Raw genomic sequence first — 27,691 nt, 5'->3', positions numbered from 1 at the left:
TGCAGTCCTACTAGTGTCATTCTAGCTTTCAGGTCCATTGTGATGTAAATACATTTTTGTTCATCGACAGAGGACCTAACTCCACACATAATAAAATTAAGTAGGAAAATAAAACAAAAAAAGGTAACAGATTCTGTGTTGAAATATGATCCATTCTTAAATTGTGAACTGCCCGTATGGGTTTAATCCTATATTTACTACCCTGAGTATTCATGCCTAAGTCCATTTTCCAGGACGCTTGGTCTGCTCTGCAGGAACGTTTTCTTACACAGCCTACAGGTCCCTAGGGTCAGACAGCCCGGCAGCAGCTAAGAACAATGACATTAAATTACCCTTCCTGATTCACTTTTATGTGACAATCCAATGTACCACAGAGCCCTCTAGATCACAGAGACAGCCAAACTCACTGTTTTCATCATGTCCTCTGACTTTGTAGTCAGGTTTCCTCCTGCAGGGAGACACAGCAGAGAGTACGGATAGCGGCCCAGAATTCAGTCATGCGCTTTACCCTACATTCTCATTTCCATCTGATCAAGTGGTTTTCTGATGACAAAGATGACCTTCATGCTGTTGGAAGAACCAGTATTCGGGCAAGAGTTTAAAGGATGGCTGCCTTCTTGGCACCATCTACATTTCAGTATCTGCACATTTATAGACTGTTCCGAAGAGCGAAGACTTTCGTATAGGCTTTGGTTGTGTTGAGAGTGGACTAGATCCACCAACAGCTTTCCTCTACATACACAAGGACTCTGAAAACTTGTTCCCGACAAATTCTTTTATGAAAACAGGAGTGAAAGTATTCCACGGAAAAAGTAGTTCAGAAGAACGGTGTAGAAAAATAGGGCAATAAACAAGAATACCTTTGTGAGTCAGTATTATGTGTCAGACAGTGTACTAAGCATTTTTTGAATTGTTGGATTTCCACAACAATTCTAGGAGATGGATACTATTATTCTCCAGTTAAAAATAAGAAAACAGGTTCATAGAGAATACATTTCTTTCCCAGAGTCCCAAAATCCCTTGTTCAAAACCAGAACCATCTTGCTCCAAAGCTTCTGACTCTTTCTACTGCACTTTGCCTCTTTAAGATCTATCCAAATTGGCTTTTTTAAATTTTAAAATGGTTAATTCCTAAACAGGGACCACCAGGAGGCAGCTCTATGCAGGTAGCCTAATGTACACCTTTGAATAACATATGCCCCAGGGTTTGCGGAATATCACTTGACCCACCTCTGGCTTCTTGGTGCCTAGGTTTCCATCTGGAGCAACACTTGAGTGAAGTTGCATTGCAGACAGCCCTTGCAAGCTCCTCGAGGCATTATGCCGGTCGGTCCTTCCAGATATTCCGGGCACTCAAGCAACCTCTGTCAGCGCACGCCTTGTCTGACCTTCTCTCCAGACTAGTGGAGGTGATCGGAGAACATGGAGATGAGATTCAGGTATGGAAGGAAAGAACACTGAACTCAGTCTCCTTCTCTCATGTCAAAGATGAGGCCTGAACAGCTTTCTTTGAGCCTTCTTTCTCTCGCCAATTATTCTAACCATTTGGGCATATACAATTTATTTTTAAAAATTTTGAGAGGTTAACTTTTGTAGTTACAAAAAGCACTTCAAGGAGCATTGTTCCAGAAATCCAGTGGATATTGTTTTATTGAGCCAACCCCTGAAAATCCCTTGGGGACTTCTTCTTGGTGGTTTTTGTTGTTGGTTTTATTTGACAGGGAATCGGGGAATTATTTGTATTGTTTCTGTCTTTTTGCCCCGAACGTAGGAGGCAGCTGTGCGGTCTCGCCACCCAGAGACGGGATCTCCATTGTATCTATGCAAAGCACTACCCCTTTCTGTATAGCGAGCCTTCAGTACACTGAGAAGAGCTGAAGAAGTAATGGAAGGAGTAGATACCACAAGAAGACCCTTTAGGTAGAGCCCAAGGACTGGGCAGCTGGTTGAAATCCAGGGCATTACAAGCTCTGTAGCTTGAGCCAAGCCCTTCTTTCCCTTCTTTTCTATCAGAATAGTTACTCCATCCCAGGAGACCCTCACACCTGTGAACTCTAGCCTCTTTTTCTGGCCATGGGATGTGCTCTTCAAAATGCCACTGAGGCAGAGCCCTTTTCATACTTCGGTTCCTCATCTCTGGCTGAGACATTGCCACTCTGTATTTCAAATGCCCACCATCCCCCTCAGCAAGGGGCCATGCCCGCCACCTTTAGTCTTGCCCTCTCCCTGTTGGATTTCAAATGAGATTGAGCTGTTCAGGACCTCAGAACTAGGGAAATAAATCTCTGTGACTATCTGCTAACTGCTAAGCCATCTGAATTTCCTGTGTGGCCCTTAAAATTTGTTTTTAGACTTGGTAAGTTGCAATAACAATGACTGTCTAGCCCTCAATGATATTAACATCAGACTGAATACAGTTTGCGTTAATTAAATTTATCTTCAGGAAGTGAACAGGAGTTTTAAGCAGTACCAAAATGTTATCTTTGCATGTCTGGCAGGGTTACGTCATGGAAGCTCTCCTTACATTGGAAGCTGCTGTGGATAACCTGTCGGACTGCTTGAAGAACACCGATCTCTTAACGGTATTATCTCGGTGAGAAGCAGCTTCATGACTTTTGAAATCAAATATGCTGGACTGAATATTTGAGAGATGCCTGGACTTTGGGCAAAGTCCAAAGAACACATCTAGTTTTTGAGATATGACTTTTTCTTTAGTTTAAAAAAAAGAGAGAGAAAGTTCTGGCACACGATATGTACACATCATATAAGTCTTTTTAAACATCAGGAAGAGAGAGGAGAAATGTTATTTCAACATAATACAAATATTAATGCTTTTTCATTTTCTGTGTTATGTCTTTGAGTACTTTTTCAAATTTTATTGAATAATTATCCTATTTATTACATTAAAAACAGAAACCAAAACTAAATGTTATTTTTTGAATGAATATATACAAAACTCATCTGAACCATCACTATAAAAACAGCTGGTATTCATGTTGATTTTACTTGAATAAATTCCTATCGCAGGATCTTTCTTTTTTATTTTTGTTCCTTTTGCTCCTGCCAATGTTTAATTACCCATTTCAAATCATTCACAATTCTCTATTCCGTTTGTATAATTGAGTTCATTTTGCTTGAAATCGAGTCAGCAATGTTATCATAAATCACACTGAGCCTTTTTAAGTTGAGCATTTTTTATGGATAGGTGATTTTAGTATGATTCCTAATACCGTACACATTTGCTATATAAACCTACAGATTTATCTCAGTAAGAATTTAGCAAGAACGCTGATAAAGAGTTTTATCTTTTCAGCCTGAAATAGGCTTAGAGACCATTTCTCATAGATTTTTTATAAGCGTAAAAAATTTCCTTTGATGCATTACTAACTTTTTTCTTTCTAGATAATATTCTTTCCATTTTTGTTCTTATTAGTCAGTTAATAGAATATTAAACTTTGTGCCCCTCAGGTATACCTTATTCCTAAATTACTTCTGTCCAAAGTCAAACAAACAAACAAAATAAATGAAAGATCAGTAAACCTTACCACCAACTGCTCTTCTTCAGCTTTTCAGTAAGTGCAAGGCAGTATTAGGTTTTGTTGTTGTTTTATTGGTGAGGGTTCATTGTTTTGTTTTTCATAGCTTTAAGTTTAGGAATAGGAAATTTATTCCTGTAAGTTTAAGGGTATGGGAAAAAAAATAGGCAGTATTTCCAAAAAACGATTTCCCTATCTTAGTGTTTGTCAGTGGATCTTAAAACTACTGGCTCTTCACTGACGCATGTTGGCTTTCTTTTGAACTTTTTTATTTTTATACCCAGCTCTTCATCACCAGATTTAAGCTCTAACACTAAACTAACAGCAAGCAGAAAGAGCACAGGACAACTAAATGTGAACCCTGGGGCAGCCAGTGGCAACACGGCAACCGCAGAACGGAGCCGGCATCAAAGAAGCTTTTCTGTGCCCAAGAAATTTGGTGTTGTCGACCGATCCTCTGACCCACCCAGGAGCGCCACACTAGACAGAATTCAGGCTTGTACCCAACAAGGCCTCTCCTCAAAAACCAGAAGCTCATCTTCCTTGAAGGACAGCCTCTCAGATCCGTCACACATAAACCATCCAACCAACTTGTTGGCCACCATCTTTTGGGTCACAGTGGCCTTGATGGAATCTGATTTTGAGTTTGAATACCTAATGGCTTTAAGGCTGTTGAATAGACTACTGGCTCACATGCCGCTTGATAAAGCTGAGAACCGAGAAAAACTTGAAAAACTCCAGGCGCAGCTCAAGTGGTCAGACTTCTCAGGGTTGCAGCAGCTGCTGCTGAAAGGATTCACCTCCCTCACCACCACCGACCTGACCCTGCAGCTTTTCAGTTTGCTCACACCAGTATCCAAAGTATCCATGGTAGATTCATCCCAAGCCATTGGTAAGGCCAGCGTCACTCATTCTCTTGCTGTTCTGGTGGTGGTTGTGTTTATGTTTAGTGTAATAAGATAATGGGCTTAGTACTTTCAACAATTCTGTTTAGAAATGATTCTTTGAGACTAGTTTGTCATTTCTTTCAAAATTATACATAATGTAAATCTTAAAATTATTTAAATTGTGAAAGACATGTTTAAGGCAATCGCATAAAAGGGGGAGAAGTAATATATTAATTATTTCTTTGTGCTTTCCAGATCAAATTGCGGGTACTGTCCGTTTATTCCATTGTTCTTGTACAGACAAACTTTTTTTCTCTTTTTTCTTAACTCCTAAATCTTTTTTGTTTTCTTAGCTTTTTCCCACCTCTTGAAAATTCGCTTGGTTCCCTATTGTTTTGAATTAAGCCAAATCACCAGCCATATTTTTAATACCATGGCATGTGGCCCAGACTTCTTTTCATGAAGGTAGAGCTTAATACAGTGGTACTAAGCCATTACTTATCATTTTAAAGAGTCTTTTTGATTACATTACTTAAGACTTAAATTGGTTGGCCTGTGTCCTCTCTTACAAGCTTTTCTTAAAATATGGGTTTTGATAAAAGTTTCAAACTAGTGCTTCAGTTCATTTTAATCTGCTTTTTAAAATCTCTGCCAGCCATCCTGATTCACAGCCCATAGCAAGACAGTCACCATATCTCAGAATTACAGATCTACTTCAGTTCCTCCTCTGTAACTGGTGTCATTGCGGTTGTACATTTCTTTTCCTGGATTTTGTGTTAGATCACAGTAAAGCTGGTTCAAAAGACTGTTTTTGCGTCACCTCGGAATAAAATCTGCGCTATTCCTTCCCACGGTTAATAGTTCAAATGCACCATATTCAGCTCTCTCCACCGCATCTTCTCTGATCCAGGGTTTCCACTGAACGTGTTGTGTCTCCTGCCTCAGCTGATCCAGCATTTTGAAAATCCCAATCAGTTCTGCAAGGATATAGCCGAAAGGATTGCTCAGGTATGATTTCTGGCTCCACACTCAGGTGGATCCATACGGGCCTTCAGGAAGGTCCAATGCTAAACAGAAATTACCCCGAAAGGAAACTGAGTTTCACAAAACCTGAACATCATAACCGATATGGCTAGTAATTTACGTCCCGAGTAGCCGATGCACGTTGTCTTGTGGCTTCATTATTAAGCAGACAGGTGGAAAGGATCTGTGAAAATCATATTAGCTAATTACTAAGATAAGCACTTCTGCAGCTTGCCAAAAAAAAAAGTACCGGTGTGTTTTCCAGATTCCAGAGCAAAATTGCAAACATTGTCTTACAGCAAAATTTCTGACACATCTTCCTGTTCATCAAGCTATTTTATCCCTAATCGAGTTTCTTCTCTTAAAAGGTGTGTTTGGAAGAGAAGAACCCCAAGCTTTCCAATCTTGCACATGTCATGACCCTTTATAAAACACACAGCTACACGAGGGACTGTGCCACATGGGTCAACGTGGTCTGCCGATACCTTCATGAAGCATATGCTGACATTACCTTGAATATGGTGACCTACCTGGCAGAGGTAAGCTCTTCAGTTACGGGTAGGCCTGTTATAGTTTTCATGGGTGAAGTATTTATATGGAATGGATAATCATCTCTTAACTTCATTTATTGGGTGCCTATTATATATTACCATGGATGCTGTGTGGAGTCATTCTAAATCCTCACAACAATCCTAACAAAGAATCTGAGGCCCAACCAGGTTAAATAACCTGCCGTATGTTTAAGGTGGCAGAGCCAGCCTTTGAACTGGGGTCTACCTGCCTCAAAAGCTTAAATTCCTTCTTTTTACTACGCTAATACCTACCAGTACCTCCCAGAAATGGGGAAGTTGTATCCTAATTACTCCAGGTGTTCAAATCTTATTTAAGGAGTTACTGAGTGACTTGACATGTTTAACAGTTGTTTGCTCTAAACTAATTAGCAAAGCATCGATTCTGAAATAAGCTTTTTACTTTCATCTTTAAGTTTGTTTTTTTAAACTGGAATGGGATTTTCGTCCTCATACAAATGTGTTGCTAGCACACTGGTTCCAAGCCCCTGTGTCCACTGGTCCAATACGCAGCATATCAGACAAGTGAGGAAGTGTATTCTGGTAGCACCTGTGGTCACTCACCAGCTTAACGCACAAGGTCATGAACTCAGGGAAATGGCCGCGAACGGCCACGTTGGTTCAGCGTATTCACCGTTGTTTTGCTTGAGGCACGTGCACGCATACCTCTTGCTAGGGCCTTTCCAGAAGTGACGAGGACAGTACATTCTAACTTTTCTTTCACTTTGTCACCAGTACAGGGGGCAGATAGGTTAGAGAATCAGTCGTTCTCTGAAAGGCCCCACAAGACTGAGCGCTTGTACCTGGAAGAGGGTCCCTGCCCCACCATCAACTCCGCTAGTTGACCTGCAGGATTCTCATTTGCAGTGTGGGTCGGCAGTAGGTGAGCTGCATTCAGATTGTCAACAGCCAAAGGTTCTCTCCCCGTGCCATCCCTGGCACGTGAACGATCCTCTCTTATATGCCACCCCCTTGCTTTGGATAATCACCTCGGTCACACCTGCACCTGCGGGAATTACGAAGGAAGCACACGCAGAGCTCGGCTCATAAGAAATACTGGAATAACCAACGCCCAGGCCCTGCTTACGAAGGCAGAGGACGCCTGTCTTAACACACAGTGAAGTGCAGGTTAGCAAGGAGGATCACTAGACCTAGAGTTTCCAAGATAGAAACGGGATGTGGCGTATACACACATACATACTACTCAAACTTAAAAAGGAATAAAGCATCGACACGTGCCACAACATCGATGAACCTTGAAAACATCATGCTGATTGGACGAAGCCAGACGCAAAAGGACAAATATAACAGGATTCCACTTCTGTAAGGCTCATAGAATAGGCAAATCTGGGGCGCCTGGGTGGCTCAGTCGTTAAGCATCTGCCTTCGGCTCAGGGCGTGATCCCGGCGTTCTGGGATCGAGCCCCACATCAGGCTCCTCTGCTGGGAGCCTGCTTCTTCCTCTCCCACTCCCCCTGCTTGTGTTCCCTCTCTCGCTGGCTGTCTCTATCTCTGTCGAATAAATAAATAAAATCTTAAAAAAAAAAAAAAGAATAGGCAAATCTGTAGAGAGAGAAAGTAGAATAGTGGTCACCAGGGGCTGGGGACAAGGGGTCATGGAGACTTGCGGTTTACATTTAACGGAGTTTTCGTTTGGGATGATGAACAAATTCTAGAAATAAATACTGACGATGGTTACACGACAGTGTGAATGCACTTCATGCCACTGAATTGTACACTTAACAGTGGTCAGAGTGGTAAATTTATGTTAGATACATCTTATTACAATCAAAATAAATAAGTAAGGGTGGATTACCTCATTTGTTCTATTAAGCCTTTGTCACAAACTGTCACTGAAAATTATAAACTTCCCACCACGCGTAGTATATATTAACTCCTATTTCAGGTACTCGTGTGTTCTCTCAGGTGTTGGCCAGGCACATAGCTCTGGTCAGTATTGCCCGTGAGCCCGCTGTGTTCACACAACATTAACTCTCTGCTTGTATTTCCATGTATTGACATCATTCACATGGTGTCATGTTCGACAACTGTGGGGTTCTAATGGGTCTTCACAGAGATTTCCCCTATTTACAGCACTGCCAACAGTGTATAAACGTGTTTTCCCATATCCTCACTATATTTTATTATCCCCTTTATTCCTTTTTTCAGTTTTATGTATTTATTGGCACTTTAAAATTATTCTCTTTCTGTATTTCCTTTCTAGGAAAAATGTTCATTTTTCCACACAATAGATTTACATAGTTATTCATTTCCTCATGTGTTAACTGCTCAGTTATTTCTTTTGGCCACTTTTGATGTGGAATTTCAACATTTATTTGAGTCATTTCTATAATTCTTTGTTTTGAATAGTAACCTTTTACCATGATGTCTGTCACATAAATTTTCTCATTATTTTGCTTTCTTTTTTGAAAATATTGTTGATATCATAGTATATGTCCCTAAAAGAAAGTTTGGTAGGTACAGAAAAGTGGGAGGAAAAGCCCAGGAGGGGGTGATAAGAAAAATCATCCAAAATCATTATGGTATCTAGAGAGAAACACTGGTAGCATTTTGTTAGATTTCTTTCCACTGTTATTTTTCTGTGACACCCACCCATCGATTTTGGCATCATCTATTACACAGAAATTGTATATCCTTCCTCTTTCACTTAATATTATCTGATAGCCTTTACTATCTTTAAAAATGTCGTTCTCGGGCGCCTGGGTGGCTCAGTCGGTTAAGCGTCTGCCTTCAGCTCAGGTCATGATCCCAGAGTCCTGGGATCAAGTCCGTCTCCCTACTCAGCGGGGAGTCTGCTTCTCCTCTCCCTCCGCCCCTCCCCCCTGCTCATTCTCTCTCTTTCTCTCTCTCAAATAAATAAAATCTTTTTAAAAAGGTCATTCTCTTGATTACATATTTCATCATACAATTTACCATAAGTTTGTATCCATTTCCCTAGTGTTCAACATTTATATTGCTAACAGAGCTTTCTTGTTTAGTTTTTTGTGGGTTTCTTACCATTATCAGTAATGCCTTAGTGAAATGTCATATATGAATCTTAGTGCCTGTAGGTTTAGAAAAGTTCCTAGAAGTATAATTACTATTTCAAAAGGTATGCACTGTCTTTAGTACTCTTGAGGCCAATTGCCAAATTATCCAAGGTACATTTCCACTGATGCGTGAGAATACCCACCCCATATCCTCACCCATACTGACTGTTATCACTTGGGAGACTCTGCCAGTTTGATAACTAATAACTTGTGTCTTTTGTGTTACTTTGTAATTTTCAATAATTAGTGGTATTTGATGCTTTCCTTTTGAGGTTTCTTGTATTCTGTTGTAGATGGGGTACCTGTATATTCAGAACTCCTTACACTGCCTTGAATGGTATCTTCATTTCTTTAGTGGCTAGGATTCTCCTTTCCTTCCTAAGGAAATGTGCGATCGTAAAGGTGTGGGGAGGCGTCGGTGCTCCTGTGTGAGCAGGCTGGTGTCACACCGGCTGACGCTGTGCCTTGCCTCCCACAGCTGCTGGAGAAGGGGCTCCCCAGTATGCAGCAGCCCCTCCTCCAGGTGATCTACAGTCTGCTCAGCTACATGGACCTGTCCGTCGTCCCTGTGAAGCAGTTTAACGTGGAAGTTCTGAAGACCATTGAAAAATACGTGCAAGTGAGTATTTGGATAACGTCACTTACGAACGAGGATGTTTCCAGAGAGTCATTCCAGAAAGACGGAGGATATGTAGCTTGTGCTTGGCTGCAAAGCTGTAGGCGTGCCAGGCTGCGCGTTCACGCCCTGGTGTCCCTAACCCACGGAGAGCAGTCAGGTGTGGTTGCTGACCACAGCCCAAGCAGTAGAGAGAGAAGAAAAACAGCACCAAGCCCTGGTGCGTTCCTGAGCCCGCAGAGGACGTGTTTCTGCCTCTCAGAGCTCACAGGCTGGGTATTAAAAGCACACACCTGGCTGGGAGGACCCAGCAGGCTTGTATTTGTACTCTCCTATTTCAAAGGAGGAGAAGAGACAAGGGACTCAGGTGTGCCAGGTTCTAGGCCAGGTGTTTCCACATGCAAATGGTTAATTCGGGGATTAAAATTGTCATTTTAGAGTTGAGGGAAGGGAGGTGAAGCAACTTGCATAAATGTGCTGGAAAATACTACGACAAACACACACAGGAACGTACTTGGTGAGTCACAGAGTTCAAGGACAGATGCTAGGTTCTGTCTGGCTAAACTCATCGCCAAAGCCGTACAGGGTAAATTGTAGACATTTTTCCCCCATCATGACTTCAACATCACATCGCTTGCAGAAATTAGTTAATGCCAAAAATGATTTCTGTGGCACTTCTCCAAAATCATTGTGCACTCGGTAGGCATTCAGTAACACTTTGTCGCTTCACAGAAGTCATGAGAGCCAGGGGTTCAGTTCACATTTTTCTACAAATCATGTGCCCCTGGTAAAAAGGAAAAAAAATCGTTTGACTAGGCTGCCTATTCTAACTCCGGCCTGTGGGCTCTCTCTGTTACTTGATATCTTCTCTTGAATGGTGGCTAATTTCACATCCAAATCATGTCCTCCCCTGTGCAGAATTTAACAGTGAGGGAAATGTGTTTTGTTTCATGTGCTCTTATTCCAAAGGCTGGGTAAATAGTAATAATAACTTTTATCAAGTTAGTTTATCTATGCTTAATATTTTTGTGGGAGAAGTCCATCAGTCTGCCTGGGGTTTGTCAGGGAGGCAAAGATGGCAAAACAAATGAGTCTTACAGGAAGAGTAGGCCTGTGATAAGCCGATAAGGAGAGGAAGGGCATTCCAGGACACGGGAATAGCATAAGTGAAGACACAGCGGCAAAGAGCTTGGCTGGTGTGAGGAACTCCAGAGGCGGCCTGGGGGAGAGGACTCCTGTGGGCTGTGCTCCAAGTGCGGACTCCACCCTGCCCGCCAGAGGGAGCCCTGGAAGAAGTCGCGGCAGGGAAGGGTCTCTGTCTGAAGGATTCTAGAAAGATCTCTATAGTTGGGGAGGGTATGCTGGACTTCAGTGGAGGCCGCAAGCGGGGAGCCCAGTTAAGAGGCCATTGAAATAGTCCAGGCAGAGGCCAGAGAGGACTCAGCTGACCTGCTGCCAGCAGGAACGGAGAGGAGGGAGCAGTTAATCAGGAGGCAGGCAAAGACAGGAGTTAAGAACGGCTCCCAGAGTCCTGGGTTAGGTCATGAGAAAGATATGAAGCAAGAAGACAAGAGGCGCCCAGGGAGCAAAGGGGACAGCAGGAGTCAGGGCAGTAGCAGAACAACCAAGGAGGACTGGAAGCTGGAGGTGGGGAGAGTTTTGAGACAGAGTGAGCGGTCAATTGCATAAATGCTTTGGGGGATTGTTTTCATTCATGTGAAGGAGGTACCTCGTTGGCAAAAATGGTACCTCGTAATGTTAAACTTCTGTTTATTCGAATATGGGCAGAATTTGCTCTTTTTTTATTTGCTTGTTTCCTCTATGTATCTCCTCTTACAAATAAATAGTCTTTTATGTCATTTGCCTTTTACGTAGGATGGAATTTGCCGCACTGTTTTCAGTCAGTGAATTCTGACTGGGTAGCGGTAGATTTGGGTTTTTTTAGTGAAATTGTTTTTAACCATTGAATGTTTTACTCCCTTCAGAGTGTTCACTGGAGAGAAGCTTTGAATATCCTGAAGCTGGTGGTTTCTCGATCTGCCAGCCTAGTTTTGCCTTCTTACCAGCACAGTGACCTCTCAAAGATAGAAATCCATCGAGTGTGGACCAGTGCTTCTAAGGAATTACCTGGAAAAACCCTAGACTTTCACTTCGATATTTCAGAGGTATGTTATGTGTTCCTGTCCGCTTCAGCAGGGAGAAATAGGGGCAAAGGTCAAAAAGAGAAGAAAGAGGGGCGCCTGGGTGGCACAGCGGTTGGGCGTCTGCCTTCGGCTCAGGACGTGATCCTGGAGTTCTGGGATCGAGCCCCACATCAGGCTCCTCCGCTATGAGCCTGCTTCTTCCTCTCCCACTCCCCCTGCTTGTGTTCCCTCTCTCGCTGGCTGTCTCTGTCTGTTGAATAAATAAATTTAAAAGGATCTTTAAAAAAAAAAAAGAGAGAAGAAAGAGAGACTTATTTTACATTTATTTCAAATTAAGTTTCCTAAGGCCTAAATTCGGTTCTGTTTTTTAAGAACACATCAAGTGTCGTATTCTTCGGGGCTTTCAATTGGCAGCTTCTAAAAATAGAAGCTAGCCTCTGTTATTTTTTTTAAATGATTTTTTGAAAAAAGATACCTATAAAATGGAATGATCTTAAGCATTTTAAACCATGACCTTCACTCCTTCTTTATCTGACAGGTGTCCTGTCCTGTCTTTATATCCACAACTTTGCCCCCGAACTCCCAGCCAGACCAGCAAATGACTGAGATTTACAGGAATATAGACTCTGCCTTTACAGGTGCTTCCCCAAGCCACACTGACCCAGTAAAATCCTCTAAAGTCTTCCCTTGAGGGAGAGGGGAAGAAGGAGGGAAGGGACCAGGAACCGAGCTAAGGAATCAGGAAGAAAAGAGAGGGTAGAAAGCAGTCAGGTCTACCCACTGCTCCATGAAAGGACATTTGGGAGGCCTGTACTTACTCTAAGATGTAGAAATACTTTGCTTTCCTGTCTCGCTTACCCCAGGCCTCATAAGCCCACCAAAGCAGAAACAACGCTCTGTCCATTTTGTTACCAGGGTCTGGTACAGTGTCTGGTACAAGACAGGTACTTAACACACATTCTTCAACACTGCTGAATGAGTCAGGTCACTGAGGGAGTAAACCGGATCTGATTATGTGAAACTTTTTTTTTTTAAAGATTTTATTTATTTATTTATTTGACAGAGAGAGAGACAGCCAGCGAGAGAGGGAACACAAGCAGGGGGAGTGGGAGAGGAAGAAGCAGGCTCATAGCAGAGGAGACTGATGTGGGACTCGATCCCAGAACGCCGGGATCACGCCCTGAGCTGAAGGCAGACGCTTAACGACTGAGCCACCCAGGCGCCCCTGATTATGTGAAACTTACTTGCTCTATGAAGTAGGTTGTAGCCAGCTTGGGTTTTTTTCACACGATGGTCTCATTGACCTTCTGTCCTTTCAGTACCCAGGTTGAGATACTCTTTGGAGGCCATTGTGATGCCTGCGCCTGTATTTAGTATGTGTATGATATCAAGGTATCCAATCAATTTTTTTTTTAATTTTTAACATTTTTTTGACGTGGCTGAGGGGGAAAGGTACTTTCATTTCTTGAGTGAAGTTTATTCTGTTCAGAATGGGTATAGAAAATAAGCAGCCAGTCAGCTGCATACCCCAGGGACCCAGCTGCCCCAGAATAAAGAGCTGGAGAGCCAGATGGAGAATTTCCAGCCTGTGTCTGCCACCTGCAAGGGCAGGCCCACAAACAGGTTTCTGCAGCCTCACTGGGGCTGAAGTGTGGACGGTGCTGTCTACCCAGCACCAGACACCGGCATGAGAAATGAACTCTCAGGAAGTGAAATTTCTAAAGTGTAGCCCAAGTATCTGGCCCCGAACTCATCCTTTTAAAAAATCGAGAAGATAGAATCAATTTAAATAAATGTTTAAATACTTGAGACTATTTAAAGGTTTGGGAAGAAGGGAAGGAACTTTGGTCTCTTGTTATAACGATAAATTCTTTTCAGCTTAAACATCTGAACACTATTTGCGTTCCGGAATGTTTTGCTTCTCAGCTTTATCAGTGGTTTCCAGAGTATGTTTAAGAACAAGCAGCTGGATTTGTTTTCCGCTGCTAAAGATGGTGGGGAAATGTCGAAGATGTGAAATGATTTAGAATGTGTGTTTGAACATCAGGAAAAGGAGCCTGCTTCCAACTCTGAACGTCTCTAAGGTTTAATCGAACAGGCAGTGCTTGATTGCTGCTGGGTAGAGTGATCCCACATTCCACAGAACTATTAAACAGATAGGAGAGCATGAACTTTTGTCTTCCTTTTTTTTTTGTCAAGACACCAATCATCGGAAGGCGATACGATGAGCTGCAGAGCTCTTCCGGACGGGATGGGAAGCCCAGGGCTATGGCGGTCACCAGGAGCACATCTTCCACGTCATCGGGCTCCAACTCCAATGTCCTTGTTCCTGTAAGCTGGAAAAGGCCCCAGTATTCCCAGGTATAGACTCCTAGACTCCCAGGATTGGAAGGGAGTTCGGGGGGGCCTATCGAGCCCAACTGCCCGTATGATAAGGGGTTCCTCCTTCACCGTCCCGACGTTGCCCTTTTAGGCATCAACACTTCAGTGATGAGGATCTCCTGGCATTCCCAGGAAACCTATTTTCTCTTTGAACAGCGCATTACATTGAGTTGAAGTCTGACATCTGCTGCTTCTACCTATTGGTCCTAGTGCTCGTAGGACTGAGAAAATGAAATGTGACCTCTCTTTCACACGGCAGCCTTTCAAATAGATAAAGAAACCCCATCCCCTCTGGCACTTACCCAAATGAGCTCTCTTCTCTCCAAACAATGCATCCCTAGTTCTGGCAACCAGTTCCACATGATACGCCTGCACAGGAGCACAGAACCTGCTTCCACGGCCGCTTCCTCGAGCCACAGTGCTTTGTAAACCAGTAAAATCATCTCAAGTCTTACATTGGTGGAGAGGGGAGCGAGAAGGGAAGAGACTGGTGAGCGATGCTAAGGGGTCAGGAAGAAAAGAGAGGGTAGAAAGTAGTCAGGTCTACCTGCTGCTCCAGGAGTGGACATTTGGGAGGCCTAAAATGGGCAAATACTTTGTTTTCCAGTGGCCCTTCTGACCGCTGTCCCCTAAGCACACACTCGGGTCATGGTCCCCATGGATGGTCTAAGGGAGCAGAGCAGGCTGGCAGATCTCTCTCTAGTTCTGTTATCACAGCCTAAGGCTGTGCTCACCCAACGGGCAACTGCATTATAGTATGAGCGTCTTCAGACTTGCTGTCGAGTGAAACCTCTGCGTTATTCAGGGCTCTTTGGTAACTAACTTGACAGAAGCCCAGTGGAAAATTACCTTAAGTGGAAGAGGAATTTATTAACTACCATAGCTTGGCTAGCGCAGCTGGATTCTAGTACCCAAAACGAGGAACTGGATCCTTAACCTCTTTCTCCCTCCCCTTCTCACTGTCCTCCCCTTCCCTTCCCAGTGTCAGCCCTCCTTCCCTCTCTGGTGACTTCATTCTCAAGCAGACTCTTGTCCTATGAAACACCAACAACTTCCGGCAGCTCCAGATTGACATGGTCTTTGGCTCTGATGATTTTAGGACCAAGGCATTCCATCCCCAACATCCATAGTGATTCTAGAGAAAGGACTCTTGCAACATGTGTGAGGGACGCAAAGCCCCACTTAGTGGGAGAGGAGCTGTTCCCAAGATGAAAAGAGGGACTGTATTATTGAAAGAAGGCCAAATGGTGGGTGCTGAGCAGGGAACTGCAGGGCTCACCAAGGTTAGGGGAGTGGGACGTATAGCATGGTACGTGCCGGCACACAGCTGGTTCTCAATGACATTTCATTGAGCTGTTGAGCAGGAGAACCTACTGTACTTTCTTGGGGATTTGGAAAAGAGAAGAAAAATATACATCCCAGTTCCAGGCTCCTCTACATTGATTCCTCCCCAGAATTGTAAGATACCCACTAACACTTAGATATTTTAGCACATCTCTTGCCATCTGCCCACATCAAGGTCTTCCTGTCTTTGACCTTAAAAAGACATGGTATCGAGTGTCCCTTCTATAATTTTGGAAAGAAGAATGCAGTGAAGCCAAATTCCATTAAGAAAAGCTATGAGTGATATTGGCCTCCTAGCAGTCTCCACATTAACTCAAATCATGTTAAGAGGGAAAAATCATTTTACAGAGTTAGGAAGATGGCTTTAAGAGCATTTCTGAAATACATTAACATTTTTTAGGCTCCGGCTACTCTTTCTTTTCATTCTCAACTCACCCATCATCCTGAGATCTAGTTCATCTGTGTCGTTAGAAAATGTGGCAGTTTATAGAAGAATCTCCATGCGTAAGCACCTAAAAAATAAGGCTCGTGAAGAAAAGCAAAAGGAATTGAATCTGTTTAGCTTTAGGAGGAATAAATTGAGAAAGATTTAATATGGCTTGCAGATAATTGAATTTTTTAATTTTGCGGAAAGTAAATTTATTCTCCCATTTGAGGAAAATAGATTTGTGCTGAAACATAATAGATTTAATTTAGGTGTAAGGAAAGCCTTACTAATGCTGAAAGTTGTAACAGACAAGAAAAGATTATCCAGGAGAGTCATGAGTATCTGCTGAAGAATGCAGGGGCCGATTTGCATCCCCCTCCCTTGGGAAAACTGAAATCACCACTATCCAGTAGAAACATAAGCTGCGCCTCATTTACTTTCTAACAGTCACCTTTTTTAAGAAAAAGTAAAAAGAAACAGGCAAAATCATTTTTAATATGTTTTATTTAACCTCCTGTATCTCAGATATTATCATTTCAATATGCAGCCAATATTTTGCAATTATTAATGAGATATTTTGCATTCCTCTTTCATCCAAGTCTTTGTGTATTTTATGTCTCAATTCTCACTGGCCACATTTCAGGGGACATAGTCCAATGTGGCTAATGGCTTACAGTATTGGAGCAGATTTGATCACAGGACCCTGTGATTAAAATGTGTTTGTTTGTCTCTTTTCCAGAAGAGGACAAAAGAGAAGTTGGTGCACGTCCTTTCTCTGTGTGGCCAAGAAGTAGGATTAAGCAAAAATCCATCAGTAAGTTCTCTCATGTATCACATGTACGTTGGTACCGTATCTTTTTTACCTTTGGTCTTTTTTAGCTTTAGAGAAGTCTGCTATGAATTACAGGTATGATATCCACCATTTAGATCAAACCCACAGATTATTTCTCTCCACACTATGATTTTTAATCTCCGTTCAGAAACAATGAATGATTCTGTTGACTGTTTGCTCCAGTTTATCTGCAAATAAATACTCAGTTTTTTTCATTGTTTAAAATTTCTTGGATTTTTTAATAAATATGCCCAGATGTCCTCAAAATATGTACTTACGACTCTCCTGCACCACCATGTTTAATATACATTCCTTTGGGGTGCAATTTTACCCCAAAACTGGGGTATGCACACCTCTTCCTGTGACGTCATTATTTTACTCACGCACGATAGGGATGGAAATAATGATATTATCATTATGGGATTTTTTTCTCTTATAAACATTCGGTGATGTTACAGTTAAAACAACAACAACATACCCTTGGGCTTTGGAATAAGTGAATAATCGCAGTATTAGCTTCTGAAGCTTTTATATAATTCGGAAAATTCAAGTTGTCTGTGAGTCTATGATAGCCAAAGCAATAAAAATCTCTGGGTCTGGTTTCACTGGCCGTTTTTAGTTTGTCCATATCTCAGCATCTTTGTTATCAACAACAACAAAAATAGCGAACTAAATAATTTGCCAAATAAAGTAAGAATTAGCCAACAGGGAGCTGTCTTTTAAATCTCGGTGTATCTACCAGCATAGCTCATGAGCGGGTGAAATGTTGGTGACTGATACATACCCGCTCCCGCGGATTGGTGTTTTCTCATCGTCTGGCAAATGTGCCCCTGCCAGCCAGCAGCGAAGCTCGGCTTCCGCTGAAGTCACCTTTTTAGTGCTATTGATCAGTGGGTTTGTTGCTGCTCCGGCACATTACTGAGGGCAGAGGGGACGAGGCGATGGTGGCAGGGGCAGGAGGAGGGACAGGAACAAGAGCACTTTGCCCCTGCAGGGGAGCACTCCAGTGAGGGCCATTTCCTGCTGCCGTTCTGGCTGGCACGTCCTCCTCAGATCTAAGCTACCTGCTTCCATGCTGAGGCTCTTCTAGCAGCAGGTGTTTACCTGGAGCTGGGTACAGATGGGAGACGTGGCCCTAACTGGGAAAAGGAGCCTCCGACGGAGGGACTCCAAATTCTGGCCTCATCTCTCAGCAACAAGGTGCCTGGCCCTCAGGGCTCTTGATCTCAGAGACCCAGTCGCCATCCCTGTGCAAACTGTGTGTCACGGACCATTTTATGAGAACATAGTGCCAACCACGGGACTGTTCTCAAACACTGGGGGGGGGGGGTACATTTAAAATCCATTCATTCTTTTTACTTTTGAGAGACTGTTGTTATATTAAATTCCTATAAATGATTTGTCTATTCTTCAAGGAAAACTAGACATTATAATGGTTAAAAAAAATCATATTGAGGGGCGCCTGGGTGGCTCAGTCGGTTAAGAGTCCAACTCTTGATTTCAGCTCAGATCAAGATCTCAGGGTTGTGAGATCGAGCCCCCCTTCAGGCTCCGCGCTCACTGCAGAGTCTGCTTGAGGACCCTCTCTCTCCTCCTCCCGCTGCGCCTGCCCCTGCTTACACTCCAGAAATAAATGAGTAAATAAAAAATAAATAACTCTTTTTAAAAATCATATTGATCACTTTATTTAATACCAATCTATGTTCAGGAGAGGCTGGATAACAAAACATTTAGGTTCATTTGCAGTTTCTTATTTCTATGAAGTTCTAGTAAAATGTCCTGGTGGAAAGAACCTAAACACGGAAGATAGTTTTAAAATATTAACATACAAAAGATCTTAATAGGAAAAAAAATGTTTGTACTGTTTATAGCAACAGAATTAAATTCCTTAATTTAGGTATAAATTACGAGCATTGCTGCTCAGATACTCGTCTGTAATTCAAATGAGCAAGGACTGTACTTTTGGCTTCTGTTTCTTATTCTCTATCTGTTCCTGGTTGATCTCTGAAAGAGTTAAATCCTTTGCTCTAACAGGTCATTTATACTAACAGATCTTGATATCAGTGGTCCTTAAAATATCATGTGCTCATATGTTTGTGACGTGTATGTCCATGTGTACCATTTCTAACCTTAGCTCAGAAACAATGGAAAATTTCTTGGCTGGCCTGGTTTGTGAACACACGCTCAGTTGTCACACACACACACACACACACACACGCACACACACACACACACACACCCAGGTGGGATCCAGTCTTCATCCACTAAGCAGCAGCAATGTGACTCGAGCTTTTTCCTCCTGTGTGAACTTGCGTCTTCGCAATGAGTTTAATCTGAAGGCACCTGTCCAACATAAATAATAAAAGAACATTCTAAAAATACCCACTTAAGGAATTAGGTGTGGACTGGAAATAGAGGGCCATAAAGAGCCAATTAGTTTTTGTAGCACAAACAACCGAAGGGAGAACGGTCTCTCAGGAGAGGACGCCTGTGATTCGCAGGTGATTTTCTCGTCGTGTGGGGATCTGGATCTGCTCGAGCACCAGACGAGCTTGGTGTCTTCCGAGGACGGCGCCCGAGAGCAGGAGAACATGGACGACACGAACAGCGAGCAGCAGTTCAGAGTCTTTAGGGACTTTGATTTCCTCGACGTGGAGCTGGAGGATGGAGAGGTACAGTATATTCTCTGTACAAAATAACCCACTCAGCCTTTCCTTGACTAACGAAAACAGTTTCTTTTTACCCGCCAAGTAATGAGGTTTTATAACAGAGCCTTTAATTGGAAAGCTGTAAACTTTATTTTGAATCAACTTATTCAAAGTACAGCAGCTTAACTTTGGCAAGAGTTACCACACCCTTCCTGTCTGAGTCCACAGCCTAAGCTGCCAAGTTATTTCTAAATGGCAAAGATCTGACGTTTAATGACCACACAAAGGCCGTGTGTGTGCAGTCCAAAGGTGAACTTAAAAAAAAAAAAAATCAAAACAAAAACATTCAAGTTCTGAGCCTGTTCGCGTGTACCTGGGTGAAACATGCTAAGCATCTAATTATTTTAAAAGCGAAATGACTCTAATTCGATTACTTCAAAGCCGGCCTGCTCCAACAGGAGTCGGGAGCCTGAAGGCCCCAGCATCTCTGTGCTGTTTGATGAAATCATTTCAACTTGAAACAAGACACAGGCGCATGAGAGCCCTGGGCTCCGCTCTAGGTGAGCAGCCAGCCGTCCCCACACCTGGAGCAGCTGAATTCGTGTCTCAACCGGCAAATGCAGATTTGTGGATTTGAATGATAATTATGGTAATAGGATGCTTTCAGCTATGAATCATGTTTTTGAAAACTGGGATTGGAAGGAGGGGCATCATTCTGACCCTCTCCTTTCCAGCTGGGGGTAGTCTCTGCCTCATGGAGGAAACCAAAATTGACTGATGGGAGACAGGCATATGTAAAGATGCCTGGTACCAAGCCAACGCACGGAGTTCACGGTTAGCTAAATGCACTGATTTTCCCGGACAGGGAAAGGGCTGCCTGCCAGTCTTATAGTTAAAATGGAGGCCCATCTTCAAAGTTTATCATATCCTGGGATGGGTAGGCACTCCTGACTTAACTATACGCTTGTGGGAAATGGTGCTTTCCACCAGCTGCTTAGCTTCCCTAAAAGGATATGATTGCGGACCAATCGTCTCCTGTTGAGGTAAGGCCAAGGAGCTATCCGCTCTTGGTCCTCCTGCCCATGGCCTACCCTGGATGTCTGGGGAGAATTATGTCCTCAGAATGAAGAACGTCTTCTTTACCTGTTCTTTCTCTAGAAAACAGGTTTAGCAGACCCAGTCCTTAAAGCATCTTTAAAATAAGTGTCAGCTTCTCACCTTGAATTATTCTAGAACCTGTAAAAAGTATCGCGGAGTTTTCTGACTGTTAACCTTAATGAGTAATAGAGAAATCAATCACTAAGTGGGTTGACGATTGTTTTAAAAAGTCTAAACCAAAATATAGCCCTTTAGAATACTTTCAAAATGTCTCTGAGCCAGAGCCATATGGAATGTCAGAAGATTAGCTCCCCGATCTGGGCCTCTGACCTAATCTTTGTTCTTAGGCTAGAATTCAGGCTTAGGCACCCTCTTTACTCTGGAAGTTAGAGTAAGGAGGGAAAACTTGAAGAAACAGAGGTATCATTTTCCAGTCTCAGCCAAAAGAAAAAAAAATGCGTTGTGGGACATGACCTTGCAGGAGCGATGTAGAGTAGAGGAGTCAGACACAATTTCAGAAAAACTAACAAATTTAGTTTCTATCAAAACAGAGGAAGGAAAATCTGAGGTGCCTCTCACTTGAAAATAAATATTATACTAACGTTTTTCAGGGACAATAAATAATGAATACTTCCACTTCCTTCTAGTGTTCTATTATCCTAGCAGACAAGAACTTCAAAATCACAGTGATCGTTTTATCTCACATGATTAAGATTTTATAAGAAACTTACAAGTGTGAGAGTATATATTCCATCCAAATAAAATAAACTATCTGAGAATGTTTTGCTGCGTCTCAATAAGATTTTAATAAGGGATTCAAGCAAGTTTACAGAGTGCTAGGATAAGACTGCCCGAGCCTTAGTCAGGCAGGTCCAGCTTGGAATTGCAACTCTGCCACTGACCTAGCTCTATGCCCTGTAACGTGGATGCAGTTTCTCTTGACTTCCTCGTCTATTAAATGGGTATGATAAAACCTGCTTATCAAGTGGACGCAGGGAGTAAGATAACCTCTGCGTAGTGTCAGGCACGTAGCAGGCGTTCCTTTGTACTGTCATTGGTGAATAATTTCAGCATATTCTCATCAGAGAAAGCCAAGCTTATCTGGCGTCTAGAGCAAAACACAATTACCAAAAAAGAAAGACAAGGGTTGTGTTTTTTTTTTTTAAGTCTATTCCTTTTCATTAAATAGTCTCAGAATTTATTGACTCCTATCTGTAAGTTTGCCTTGGAACTTTCCAGAATCTTTAAAAGGTGCCGTGCCCTTGCTATTAATTGCACATCAGCAGTGAACACATCATGACTGCAAACACTTCAGTCTTGTGAGGCGGGTCAGGTGATGCCACCTTTTTTCCCCCAGTTGGTGACCCTCATTCATTTTCTCACGACGTTTAACTATTTTCTCACAAGTAAAAATGAAAGCGTCTGCCCCCCAAAAAAGTGTTGAGGAGCAGAAGTTGTCAGTCACTGAAGTGGCAAGCTAGTTCAGAAATTGTTTTTATGATTTGTTATCCCAGCTACACCATCCACCCCTAAAAGGGTTGGAACTTCTGGTGTTGATACTGATTTCTCTCTTTGGGCGTTTGTATATCTTTACCTTTTTTTTTTTAAATTCACATCTACTGAGGGCTGTATTGTTGGCCCTGTTTATTGCTGTTGTGTTACAACTAAGATAAATGCACTTGAGTATCTTTAATGTAATCGTTTTAAATAGACCTCTTATTTGTTTTTCTGTCCATTCAATCTGCTACCAAGGAACTTCAGGTAAGATGCTGCTGTCTTGAATTCAGATGCGCTAAGTAGATGTTTTGCATCGTTGCAGATTCATAACATAATTGCTTTTTTCCTCCCTTCTAGCGTATGTATGCCAATGTGCGTGCGTATTTACATTGCGGTGTGTGTGGTAGGATTTTCCTCTGTTGCTCCAGTATGGAAATGTTTTCTAAACTAGAAACACAAGAGAGGTTTAAAATCTTGATATGCCTAGTCTAGAAGTTGCATTAGTACCTCTCTCGAGCAAAAGCGAGGTTTTAAATATGATCTATGGAAATCTTACAATTTCTGAGACGGCAGCTGTCCAACCGGACTGGTTCTGTTGTTAAATTCTCTTATTAACAGTGAAGTCAACAAGCTGCACCTAACAATATACCACCAACACTTCCAGTCAGATCCTTTCCAGGCATGAGGAGCTGTCTCTGTATGGCGACTAAAGTTTCATCCAAATGAGAACCATTTCTCAAGTAAAAGGGGTGCTAATAACAACTGCACGTAGACACCAGGCATGAGCCAGGACCATCATGGGCAGACTGACCTGTGAGCACCCTACTATGCCTGGGTTGTGTCAGACTTACTCTGAGAAGGTGTGTATTTGAGGAAATATATTTTGACCACACTGCACCTACATTCTTTCAACAATAATCCTTGACTGAGTTCTAGTATGAAAAAAAAAAAAATTCAAAGAATATTATTTCCAACAGTTCTAGAATGTTCCATCACAAATACTTTCTCATCTCAGTATAAATCCTGAGTAGTTAAGTTTGATAACTAATAGATGCAGATTGTCTTGAATAATTAGCCATCTCCTAAATTTCTCACACATAGAAAATCTGACATAATCAGTAAAACACTGTTTTGACTTTTGACCATGTAAGTTGACTTTTAATAACCACGCACTTGACCTTGAGCTAAACTTCAGATACCCATACTACACATGCACTATGGCATCTCAGGGAAACAGTTTCAATCCCTTCGCCTCTGGTGGAGCTACTACATCCTCGAGAAAGATGCCCAGATAGTCTTCCTGCGAGAACAGCCTTCCCTTACCCGTCGTTCTAACACCTGGTTCATTCAGGTCTTCACCAGAGGTGCAGACGTATACGTAGGAACAGCGATCCATGCCCAGGGTAGCATTCCCTCACCCTAGACGTCTGTATTTCTCTGTAAGCTTATGGCCCTTCTTGGGTTCAGCACGAGAGACTTCCAGAATCGTTGCCTGAGATAGTTCATCCAACCCATTCACTGATTTGGTGCGAGAGAATCAGCTTTAGGGATTAGGTTTTATATTCATATTTGTTTCTTTCTCCCAGTAATTTGCATGTTCTTCTTTGTCTCTGGTTTCATATTCTTTTAATCTTTTTAACTTCTTCACACATTGCATTTTCTTTTTCTTTCCAGAACTTTTGCCTCTTCCACATTTTTTTTTTCAGTTTTTCACTGAAATAGCTCTTTTTAAATCCCAGCACAACAATTAACCTTTTCCACTAGGAAAAAAAATTATTTGGTGACAGTTTATCAGAGAAGATACAGATAAAGCTATAGATAGAGATAAAACAGCAGATACAGCTACTCCTTCTAATCACAGTCCTAAGAACAATTATAAACATCATACATAGGCATAAATCATGATAATAATTTTTGTATCATATCCAGAATGCGTTTAGGATTCTTACCTATTGCCTTCTACCATGAATGGCCAAAAAAGACTCAGAAAAGTTAAAGCATCTGTTATATGAGAGGTCTATGAGGATGGCAACGTTTGCTCCATTAGGATCCAGAAGAAATAGATCCTTAAACCAAAGGAAGATTAATAAATTTAAAACTCATAATTCTAACAGTGATTTTACATCTCTCGTATTATATGATTATGGTACTTAGTGAGCTCTCACCAGAAAATTTATTTTACAGCAAACCGTTACACAGTGTTTCAAATGACTTCTAAATGAAAGGATTCTGGGCTAGATTTTGTTCACATTACCTATTTATATAGGTTAAAACTTGCTCATCAAGGGGCTGGGTATTATTTCTCTTCCTTTATTCCTGTTTTAACAGAAAAAATAAAATCCAAATTACTTTCTAGGAAAGATTTTTGTGGCGGACAAATACACTTATTTAATATCAGACAGTCTGTAGAGAAAGTCTGGGGTACGATGAGAAGCTTTAACCCCCGCATTGCTACTTAGCGCAGGTCTTAGAAATGAGAAGGTACAAGTCAGCATTAGTGCTCGGTACCAAGTCAACCATTTCAGATCCAGGAAAGCAACTGTCTTCTGTGTTGGGACAATTATTTGAAGATGAGCCTGAAGCAAACGTTAAGCCACGCTGCTCTGGCCTCTGCGTAGTGCATGACCCATCAGACTTTGCCCCGCTGCTCTCAAATAGTCTTTTAACTGTGCATTTGATCTGCGAAAACCGCTGTAGCAGGAACAGGCTGGAATGTTTACCTAATACTCTTCTACTTAATACCTGAAGGATGTGGAATGTGCTACAGCATAGCTCCTCTTTCTCTCCTTCCGAAAACAGTACCGAACGGGCCGGGGAGGGGCCGCACCTACTTTGAGGTTGTTTTCATCGTAACGGTCTCTTTCTTACAGATTTTGGGAAACCTAGATAGTTGACCGAAGTCACCTTTTAAAAAACATGACATTACCCACCAGGCCCAAGAGAAGTGTGTAATCACTTCTACCTATGATTCAATATGCATTTAGGCGAAGATAGTATGCTTTACTACTTTTCACATCACATAAACAAAATGTTTGCTACCAACGTAGACGGGAGCTTGGGAGTTCATAATGGAAGCATTTATTTCTAAGCTATGACTAATTGAATGTGTGAAGGTGTGAGCGCAGGAAGATTCTGGCATAAAAACCAGCTGATGGTGTGATTTCAGGGTGAGAGTATGGACAATTTCAACTGGGGAGTGCGCAGGCGTTCTCTGGATAGTTTGGACAAGTGTGATATGCAGCTTCTGGAGGAGCGCCAACTCTCAGGAAGGTCTCCCAGCCTAAATAAAATGAACCACGAGGACTCGGATGAATCCTCCGAAGAGGAAGACCTCACCACCAGCCAGATCCTGGAGCACTCCGACCTTGTAAGTAGGACTGCCTGCCCACCGTGGGAGACGGGAGACTTTTTTTTTGTCATTGAGGCAGGAGCGTGGTGTCCGGGGGCCGCTAGAGAAACTTTGCACAGCTGCCAAACTAACACCTGAAGTGTCAGGTGGTGTCTAATTGATGGTGACGAGCCTCTTGTCTAGAGGTTGCAAACGGACACAAATACTCGGGTATTTGCTAGAGGCCTTGAACACCACCAGATCTGTTAAGGCCTGGACTTTTCCTCAGATAACTTTTATTAGGCTGGAATCCCCTTTTAAAAAATGCCTGAGAGATCTGAAGTCTTTAGGAAATGTAACGGACAGTTGGGTGTGGTTACCTGCAAAGAGGAGGCCGGCGTGTTAGAGTTCTGTGCCCTAAGGCCCGACGCCAGCCGCTGCGTTTCACTTCCCACAACAGTGAAATGTGCACGTTAAGTAATACCTGTCACCCAACAACGGGCTCGGACCCTGGCGTGTCCTCTTCCATAAAGGATCATTTGAGCTTTTAAAGAAACTCCACACTGTTTTATTTGCTTTGCTCTCTCTGCAGATCATGACTCGCTCCCCTTCTGAGGAGACTAATCCCATGGAATCGCTCACCACAGCCTGTGACATGACCCCTGCTGACCCTCATTCCTTTAACACCAGAATGGCTAGCTTTGAGGCGTCTTTGTCTGATATGAATAATCTGCAGATTTCTGAGGGCTCCAAGGTGAAGAGATTTTGGCAATTATGGTTGTAGTTTTCTTAAAGAAAAAGGACTTCTAATTTTCTGAGAAATCTTAGGGGGGCTCGAAGTGGAGGGACTCCATCTTCTTTTCTTTCTGACTTTTTTGAAAGAATTGAATTTGTGCACCTGAGGCTATGTTTTGAAGTTGTTTAACCCTCACACATGAGCAGCCATCTTCTTGTTGGTTCAGAGAGATTCACTTTGGGGTCTTACTCAAGTGAGACATTTTGCAGTTTCCGTATTCTAGCAGGAACACTGCTGATTAACAGCAAAACAAATCGGTGTATGTCTGAGATTGCTGTGACTTGGAAACTGCTCTTCTTTGTCATGACTTTTATAAAACAATATGCTAAGTGAGGTGTGGGTGTCTGGATGTACTTGGGGAAATTTTTTCCTATGTAGGAACCTGTTATACAATTTGTACATTGATTCCATTCTGGCTTTTTGGCATACTATTGGAATTTTCAGTGTTAATCACAATATTGTGCCAGATTTAAACACAACTGTCCTAGCCAGACTGAGGAGAAAAGTAACAGATACAATTTTCTTATTTAAAAGGTCAGGTCTTTAAAAAGCTAACAACGTATATTTCACTTAAAGTTAATGTTACCAAAATTTCCCTAAAATATCCTAATATCCATGAAACTATCCACTTTCACACTGTGTTCACATAAGTGCTTACATATCGGCCCATTAGTATAGAATTTTATTTTCGTATATTACAAATACCAAAATCGCCCACTGTTGTTACTAATAGGTGTCCTTGATTCTAAGTTTGCTTACGGTAGTATAAAAGAGAAAGTTATAAAGTAATTTTTAAAATGTATAAAAGTATATTCTTTCTGCTACTTCTAGTGGAAAAGAGAGAATACTGGCTGTTGTGTATTCTTTTATAGTGCACTTAAAACAGGTCTGAGGTCCAGGGAAATCGAGGTACTTTAAACCAAGGACAGCCAACCAAATCACAATCACTTAAAAATGTTGAAGCTTAAGGAATTATTTCTAAGAGAGGCTCAGTGCAAAGGGACTACAGTCAGGATTCTCAGTCAGCAGAGGCCCTTTTTAGCCAAAAAAGGTCCAGAAAGGGAACTCGTCTGAGATTAAAACGCCAGAATCCTAGGATTAAGAAAATAAGTTTCATGGAAAGGACGTCATAAAATTAATGTGAAGTTATTAGCTTTTGCTATTTCTCAGTCTTAGAACAGTCATTTTCTCAATTTTTCTATTCTGATTGCTAAGTGGTAATATATTTATGAACTCACACAGAAATCATCTAATTCGATCAAGGAAAAGTTAAGTCTCATTTCTGAAAGGCTCTCTCTGTTCTCTGCCTGAGCTGGGTTTCTGCAACGTGCGATACAGCTGTGATGTTAGAAAGGGAAAATAAAGGACATTTTTGTGAGAACTCAGCCCTCCGCTAATAGATTCAGTTTATGTACACTAATAACCCAGACCAGTCACCGGCGGCCAGTCTTGTTGGCACCACTGGAGTTTTTAAAAGCCGGAAAACAGATACGGATAAGCCTCTGAAACTCAGT

At 42.1% G+C, this 27,691-nt stretch overlaps 1 protein-coding gene across 6 annotated transcripts in view; it reads left to right on the top strand.

The window, feature by feature from the left end:
- FRY (FRY microtubule binding protein) overlaps positions 1 to 27,691 on the top strand; it is a 429,999-nt gene that overhangs the window by 372,565 nt on the left and 29,743 nt on the right. For all 6 annotated transcript variants that reach the window (XM_048215644.2, XM_048215641.2, XM_048215639.2 and 3 more), the window contains 12 exons: positions 1,252 to 1,439; positions 2,499 to 2,593; positions 3,821 to 4,428; positions 5,334 to 5,431; positions 5,815 to 5,985; positions 9,544 to 9,684; positions 11,667 to 11,846; positions 14,025 to 14,186; positions 16,718 to 16,792; positions 19,312 to 19,482; positions 25,220 to 25,420; positions 25,974 to 26,135. In XM_048215644.2, coding sequence (XP_048071601.2) covers positions 1,252 to 1,439; positions 2,499 to 2,593; positions 3,821 to 4,428; positions 5,334 to 5,431; positions 5,815 to 5,985; positions 9,544 to 9,684; positions 11,667 to 11,846; positions 14,025 to 14,186; positions 16,718 to 16,792; positions 19,312 to 19,482; positions 25,220 to 25,420; positions 25,974 to 26,135 — 2,252 coding nt within the window. The remainder of the gene's footprint in view (positions 1 to 1,251; positions 1,440 to 2,498; positions 2,594 to 3,820; positions 4,429 to 5,333; positions 5,432 to 5,814; positions 5,986 to 9,543; positions 9,685 to 11,666; positions 11,847 to 14,024; positions 14,187 to 16,717; positions 16,793 to 19,311; positions 19,483 to 25,219; positions 25,421 to 25,973; positions 26,136 to 27,691) is intronic.

Source organism: Ursus arctos, unplaced genomic scaffold (genome assembly GCF_023065955.2).
Source record: "Ursus arctos isolate Adak ecotype North America unplaced genomic scaffold, UrsArc2.0 scaffold_10, whole genome shotgun sequence".
Classification (NCBI taxonomy): domain Eukaryota; kingdom Metazoa; phylum Chordata; class Mammalia; order Carnivora; family Ursidae; genus Ursus; species Ursus arctos.
Note: the sequence above shows the minus strand (reverse complement) of the source record. Positions and strands in the feature narration are given on the sequence as shown.